The sequence below is a fragment of the Pundamilia nyererei genome, unplaced genomic scaffold (genome assembly GCF_000239375.1).
Source record: "Pundamilia nyererei isolate P.nyererei 1_Seehausen unplaced genomic scaffold, PunNye1.0 scaffold00065, whole genome shotgun sequence".
Taxonomy (NCBI): Eukaryota; Metazoa; Chordata; class Actinopteri; order Cichliformes; family Cichlidae; genus Pundamilia; species Pundamilia nyererei.
Genome location: NW_005187466.1, coordinates 3,049,702 through 3,057,400, shown reverse-complemented (window position 1 = coordinate 3,057,400; position 7,699 = coordinate 3,049,702). Strand labels below are relative to the sequence as shown.

General features: G+C 37.8%; 1 protein-coding gene across 1 annotated transcript in view; it reads right to left on the bottom strand.

Moving 5' to 3' along the window:
* LOC102212722 (neuronal acetylcholine receptor subunit alpha-7-like) overlaps positions 1-6,462 on the bottom strand; it is a 40,019-nt gene extending 33,557 nt beyond the window's left edge. The window contains exon 1 of the mRNA XM_005735854.1: positions 6,088-6,462. Within this exon, the coding sequence (XP_005735911.1) occupies positions 6,088-6,157 (70 nt within the window). The 5' untranslated portion in view covers positions 6,158-6,462. The remainder of the gene's footprint in view (positions 1-6,087) is intronic.
* Positions 6,463-7,699: the final 1,237 nt, after the last annotated feature.

The window sequence follows — 7,699 nt, the reverse complement described above, 5'->3', positions numbered from 1 at the left end:
GGTTTGAGCACCGTTTGAGCACCGGCACCGTTTCAAAAGTACCGATTTGGCACCGGTATCGGATAAAACCTAAACGATACCCATCCCTAGTAATAGCTGCATGCCATCTACAAATTTAGAACATTTAGGACTGTTGCTTCTCCTTCAAGGAACGGGCATCCTGCAAACATGAAATCTCCACAACAAAACTATAGGTTCATATTTACATTATAAGAAAAACCCTGAAAAATGTTGTGTTAAAAAGCAACAAAGATCCTGAACATAGCACGAGCTAAATTGTGTGTTATAATTGGCTATAGTTTATTTAGCTGTAGCTGTTTGTAATTGTTTCTGTTTCCTGCACAACTGTAGTGAGAGCTTAGTTTGCACTAGCAGCAAAAAATCTTGTTCTCAGTGCCTGTTGGTCTGCCGTTTACCACCAATTCTGTTCATAATATTTATGGACAGAATTTCTAGGAACAGCTAAGGGTGGAGAGTTTGGTAGAGCTGCTACTCCTCCACATCAAAAGGAGCCATTTAAGGTGGTTTGAGCATCGGACCAAGATGCCTCCTAGGCACCTTCTAGGTAAAGTGTTTCAGTCATGTAATGGAGATCTAATCTCTCCAGAACACACTAGAGAGATTACTAGGCTGACTGGTTGACTAAAATACAAATAATGCTCACTTTAAGTTATGAAATGCCTCTTTGTTGTCCTTCTTTTTCTTCAAATACACAACTGCACATACAGTAAAACCTATAGTAAGATCTTAGAAATGCTTGATGTTGTACATGTGTTAATTATTGTAATCTAATAATGTTTACACTCTTTCTAGTGTTGCTGCAGCATACAAATCTAATTAATTATGTTAATTCTTAACATAGGGAGAATTAAAAGGCAGCAGTTTTCAAGGAGCGTAAAACGTCTATGTTGTATATTAACCTCCCTGAACTGCTACAAAGCTTTAGCTGAAGATTCAAAAAAGTCATGTTGTTCATTTTTCTCTATGGTAACTTCATAATTCCTTAAATATGTTTTTTTTAGTATCTTTACAGAATTACATTTTTATAGCTGATGTTTACTTCTATTATCACGATAAATCCAAAAATACAGTCCAAAAAAGTCGATCATTACCCACTGAGAGAACAATGCCAAAAAACACTTTGGAAAGAATATTAACTTAAAATAAGAAATATTTTAGGTTAGTTTTGCTTTTAAAAGCAAAAGCTAGGGAAATATTTTCTCATGCTCTGTGGGTGGTCTTATCCTCAATTTTTTTTTTTACACAAATAGCTACATCCTCAAAATATTCATCTTACCCTCAGAGCCTGCCACTGACATACAGGATTCTGCCCCAGTTTTCCATCGTCAAGTCATACTTCCATCACCCAGATTGCAACTGTAGCTCTTTTTCAGTTTTAATTAATTAATTCTGAACTGAATGATACAGATGCACAGGACATACCAGTACAGTGTAGTTAACGGCAATGAAAATATTTTTTTTCTTTTTTATTGTCTGGATTCTACAGCAGTAGACAGCAAGGCAATTTAGTTTATAAGTGGTTCACCCTTGAAGTTGTATGCTGCCTTTAAAATACTACACATACTGGCATCTGTACTGTTGTCATTCTTCTTGGCAAAAGAAAACAAATCATAATCATAATCTGTCCAAAATCTTACAGTTGTAATTGCCATAACTGAACTGAAAACCACATATTCTTCGCTCCTTAAATGACACTAAAAACTTTGTTTTACAAACTGAAAATATATTGGGGGAAAAATGAAACTATACTTCCTGAAGCAAATTCTTATCTGGGCTTCTCATCTTACTGTACACCATATTGCTTTTGCCAGCCAAAGGGAAACCCTAACAGCTTTTGGCTTCCAGCAATAAAAGGGACACTTGAGGACAGCAGGCCAAAGACGGGCTTGAGCAGAGGAGAGTCAATCTTTAATGCCTGCAAAAGGTAGGTTGGTTTACACAGAGTAGTAAAAAGTGAAATTCACAGGACAATGAATAAAAGACCATTGTACCACTTTAAGTGTGACCGTCAGCGAGATTGCAATGAAAACAATCTGTTGTCAGTGTTTACAACAACCGACAGGGAAAATTGAACCTTGTTTAAAAAGCTGATAGCTGGTGGAATAAAGGCCCTCATACCAACTATCAGTGGTCCTTCTTGTGAGGTATGAGCTCTGCCCAGAAAATTGTCACTCGCATTTTGAGCCCTGACTTCTAAAACTTGTGCTCCCAAACTGCATTTCCATGTTATCAGACATTACATTTGTTTTTGGCATTGTACAAATAGGTTTGTATTCAATATATCTTTGTTCAAGTGGTTGCCTTTCTTCTGTCAGTTCTTGTCAGGCGACCAGTCACATATTAAATAGGGTGTTACTTGTCACTTCTGTGTAACCCAGAAAATAGACAATTAAATGTGGTTACTTTGTGAAAGTAAAAGGGTTTTCCTGCACCGAACAGTAAGTAAATACAAAACTAAGCAGTGAGTAAAAAACAAAACCTAAAACTCATTAAAGTGAAAAATTATGCTTCCACATATTACTCTCCTACATCAAAGTTTTTTTTCCCTTTGAGTGGAATTTGTGGACCTTTGGAATTCTGTTGTAGTGATATTACACTTCCCTGCTAATGTATCTGAGCACTTACTTTAGTGGTATTGGGTCAATGTTGCCTCACAACAAGAAGGTCTTGGGTTCAAATCCACAGACTGACTAGGGCCTTTCTGTGTGGACTTATGTGTTCCTGTGCAGCTTCCTCCAACAGTCCAAAGACATGTTTGGAGTTAGGCTAATTGGTGATTCTGAATTGGCTGTAGATGCAAGTATGAATATTTTCTGTTTTACTGTGTTAGCTACCTGATGAGGGTGTATCCTTCCTCTTGTACTTAACCATGAACTGGGTAAGTAGAAAATTTATGGAAGGATTTTATTATTTCCCAGAAGCATATTTTTGGTATAACTAAATATCTACATATCTAGCATATAACACATATGTAGATCAAACACAAACAGTTTTTCCTTGTTGGGTGTTTTATTTAATTTTACTTCAGTGTTTATTGTAGAAATACACATTAATATTGTACATTTTGCTGTGTGTGTTATTATAGTTTTCCTCTTAAATACTCCTACAGAGTTAGGATCACAACTGCAAGCACATGAAGGAATGTACATGAAAGCAGATACCATTCAACTAAAGAACAGATATCATGACAATTACCACACCACAAAGACAGATTAAATATTGATTAGCCTTGGCGAGTCTGAACATCGAGGAAGGCTGGCCAAGTTTAAAATCGAATCACATTAAAGCAGATGGTTTGCAAACATCTGCAAAAGATCAATACATATCCAGAATTTGAAAAGCAAGAAAGACAGCCCAACTGTGTCTGAGTGTTTCAAGTAAGTTTCCTTGAGAATATGAAGTCACTTTGCTGGGAAGTGGAAATATGTTTTTAAGGAGGTTTTGCCATTGCTCTAGTCAATACAAAAACATGATTTAATAATTCCAAAATCAAGTTGTCTCATACTTTTTTTTTGTAAGCAACATTGATTTGTGCATTGGATCTGCATTATTTATTATAAGAAATGTTCTTTAACCTCCTAAGACCCGAACTCTTCCATGGCATGCATTTTTAATTTCTCTTTGATATTTGGGCTGATGACCCGATGAATGTAAAAACAAAGAATTAGAAGATTTTTTCTTTTTACCTAATTTTTCTTTCTAAGAAAAATGAGAGCCACATATGAGGATATTCGTTTAAAATTTCGATAGAACGGTAGCAGTATAATGTCCTCGTAAGTGGATATCAGGCGCTTGTAGAGCAAAATTGAGTATTTTGGTCTAAATAACCCAAAATGTGATGTCCACATATGTGGACGCCAGGTCCTAGGAGGTTAAAGCTGCATCAATTTTTTTCTAGCCACTTGGTGATGGTGTAACAACCTGTAAATAAAACAGACAAACTTTCAAAATAAAACTAATGAGGGATTTAAATGTTATCATCCAGGACCAACATTTTTCATTTGGCGTGGTGTGTGACCACCAACAGTTTACTTTGTATTCTGATCCCCAGTAAGTCCAGAGGGAAATGTCTCATGGCCTGCTAACTATTCCACTATGGTCAGCATCTAGGTACCACTCTTTTTTTTTTTTTTTTATTTAACAGCGCTAATCAACCTAGAAACAGGTTTGATGCTGCTGTATACTGTAGATATACTAGAATTGAAATGAAGTAGTATTTTTTTTCTTTTATTTATTTTTTTTTACTTTTTAATAGTTTTTATATCTTATGTATGTTTATTGTTTAATTCTAATGTACAGCACTTTGTGTAAGCTGTGGTTATTTTAAAGTATTTCATAAATAAAGATGGTATGGTATGGTATGGTAGTTAAACCCAACTCAAAAAGGAAAGATGTGGGCTGAAGAATAAACTGAAAATTGCAAAATTCAGACAAATACTCAGTTTTCAGCAGCCATTAACATTTGTCTGAGTCACTCTGAACACAGGCCCATGAGTCATCCCAGTTTTGTTTTCAGTCTTAATCATTTATATCTAACTATTCAAAGAGAAATTGTCCTTTGAACTGTTTTCATCATGGCCGACTCTGAATCAGCTGCATACGCCTAAATGTTGTCAAACACAACAACAAAAATGGCTACCCATTTAGGGTGTATACATAGATTTTTCAGAATAATAAGCAATCATGCTACACTGTCTCATTAGCAGCCTTAATTTTATGGTAAGTCTACTGCAAATAATCATGTTCAGTGAGCTATGAAAGGACTAGATCCCGGCCATATTTTACAGACTATACTGAGAGTAACTACTGTATGATCTGAAAGGACTGTGTGACTCAGTGTTGCTGGTAGAAATGCACATTATTAAGAAAAAAAACAACAACAACTCAATGATGCTCATTCATTGGGAATAAGTGCCAGTATCAATGAATAAGCATCTTTTCATTTCAGGACAGCTTAAATCCCCCTTCAAAAGGTGTCTTATGAATTATGACCAACGTTTTGTGCAGCATTGTAGAGCTCAGAAGACAAATCCCTTAATTCATTGAGTAATGAAAAGGGTTTGATGCACTACACTCGAGACAATTTCCTTGAAGATTCACAGACTCATCTCGTGAATAACATTTAACTTCTCACTTGTCTCTTAGAAACTGCTCTTGAACATTCTCCAGGAAATGCCCCTCCTCCAGCCACTTTATTATACAGAATGTATGTTTGCCTGCTTTTGTAATAGCAACGTGGCTTCTTAGAGCTGCAAGCAACCTGTTGGGAGAAGCTGAGAGGACACATAAGCATACAGCACCCTCCTTACTTGAAGTCCTACCATGTTGGGATATTAATCTTGGAGCAATTAAAACGTAAAGAAATCACTTTTTGACACTGGCTGCTCCACACCCCCCCCCCTCCTCCACCTCCGCACCCTCTCAACAGCATCAAAATAAAAAAAGACTACTGCACAAAGACAGAATAAAACGAGGGATTCAGACATAGACTTTTAACCTCGTCTGAGGGTTCTCTTGCTCAGTTCCACTGTCGCGCATTTAACAATCCTTTAATTGCAGATTACACTGAAGGGATGAATGGCCCCATGAAATTCGTGCATCACCGCCGGGACGCCCTCCTTATTGTGGGCCAGCTGTCGCCACTCTATTAAAGAAGGTTCACTCACTATCGTGTACGCGCAGACACATGCAGCCACTGAGCCATGCGCTGCAAGCATGGAAATCCAGTAATACAGCACTTTTAACCGTGGCAATCTTTAGGGATTCACTCTTTGCGCATATAATAATATACCGCAAATATATAGCCACACGACTGATATTACCACGCTGACTTAACATTATAATCAAGCATTATTATTATTATTTTTATAAAAGTCTCTACAGTATGTACAACTCATGTGCTTGGCTTTTTTAAACACACTGGATACAAATCTCATGACCGATAAACATCCGAAGTAATCCGAAGTCTGTCTTAAAACATGTCAATCCATTGCTCCTCTCTCGGTCTTTTTGGCCATCTTTTCACGCACGCATACAGAATACAGACTGAAGGCTCCGGTGACCCACCTTGACAGCAGAATGTTGCCCACAGGTAAACTCCAACCAGTACAAAACCAGTGCGTTTCCGAGGCTCCATGGTCGCGGCGGAGCACAACTCTTTCTGTAGCCGCTGGAGATGTCAAACTTTGAGGGAGTGCAGCTTTGTCAGACTGCTGGTGCTGCTCTCTCTCGCTCTGTTTCTCTCTCGCTCTCTCTCTCTTTCCCCTTGCCGGATGCTGGAGGAGACGCGCGGGCACGCACGCACACACCCAACGTGTCTTTTTGCGTTTGGGTCTGTTCAAAAGTCACATCGAATTCAGCTCTCTTGTACTCTTTCTGCTGCTCTCACGCGTATTTTTATATCAAACGTCTCGAGCCTGACCCTCGCGCGTTTCCGGTCGATTGCGCGTGCGGTGACGATGACAGCCACCTGTCCGCTAGCTGCTGCTGCGCAATACTTCGTCAAGGTTTGTCCCCTCCAGTCATTTCAGGCTCATCCTCATCTTCTTTATGGATGATGACTAAGGAACCGATGAACGCATAATCTCAACATGCACACATTTCCAAAAGAGGACAGCACGCCCCCACCCAACTTTTAAAAAAACTTTTTACACACTTTTTTTTTTTTTGTAATTGATTGACTAAGCGGCTTAGCGTGATTTCACACCCAGTGTAATAAAAGATCTCCTCCTGCATGCCACAGGGATCTAAAACAACTGAGAAACAAATAAACAAGTATAGAAAACAGCACACATTGAGCAGAGAGCCAAATCTTCTCCTTTTGTCACACTTCCTACAGCTCCTCCTTATTTCTTCTAACACACTGGTCCTTTGCCAGGAACCTGCCACTGAGAAAGTAATACTTTTAGATTGCACCTATGTCGCTGCTTTTTTTTATTATTATTATTACTGTGCGTATTTCATGGAAGGGGAAAACTTCAATATTCTAATTTAATGGTGAGATTCTTGGTAATACTAGTTCTTCACTGTGCAATACTTTTTGTTTATAGAGTGTTACCAAATAAATGCCAAATAAACAGTTTTAAATGCTTTAAGCTTTAAGTTTAATATATATCTTTCTAGTTATGTAGCTCTCAATGTGATTCAGTCTATATTCAGTCTATATATCTGTATCCATAAAGTTCTGTCTAGCTCCAAATGGCCATGCCTACACCATCTTTACCCTTTCATTGTCATAGGTCTCAAATTGTCCTCCATAGCACAAGTGGGTGCAAGGTCATATTAGCATAGCGTTCTACATCACAATACAACACATGTCTGAGGGACCCCTTTGAAGTAATCTGTGAAATGACAAAAAGAAGACAGTGAAATTTGAGTTGGAAATAAATGTAATGAGAGGCAAAGTTGACTTTGAGCTTTGATGCATTAAAAATAATAAGACTACAAACATGTGTACATGAATGAAAACCCAGAAACCTTTTGAAAATTGAATTTCACAGTAAAACAAACATGGCTCAGATCATGTGGAATCATGTGGCTTTTGTTCCCCTATGACTTACTCTGAAATTGTCAGTAACAATTTCAAAGAATATGCAGACTTGTTAGCATTGTTTCAAGGTACAATGAATAATGCAATCTGAGGGTTAGGTTTTAGACCGCAACCACCTGAAAATCATCT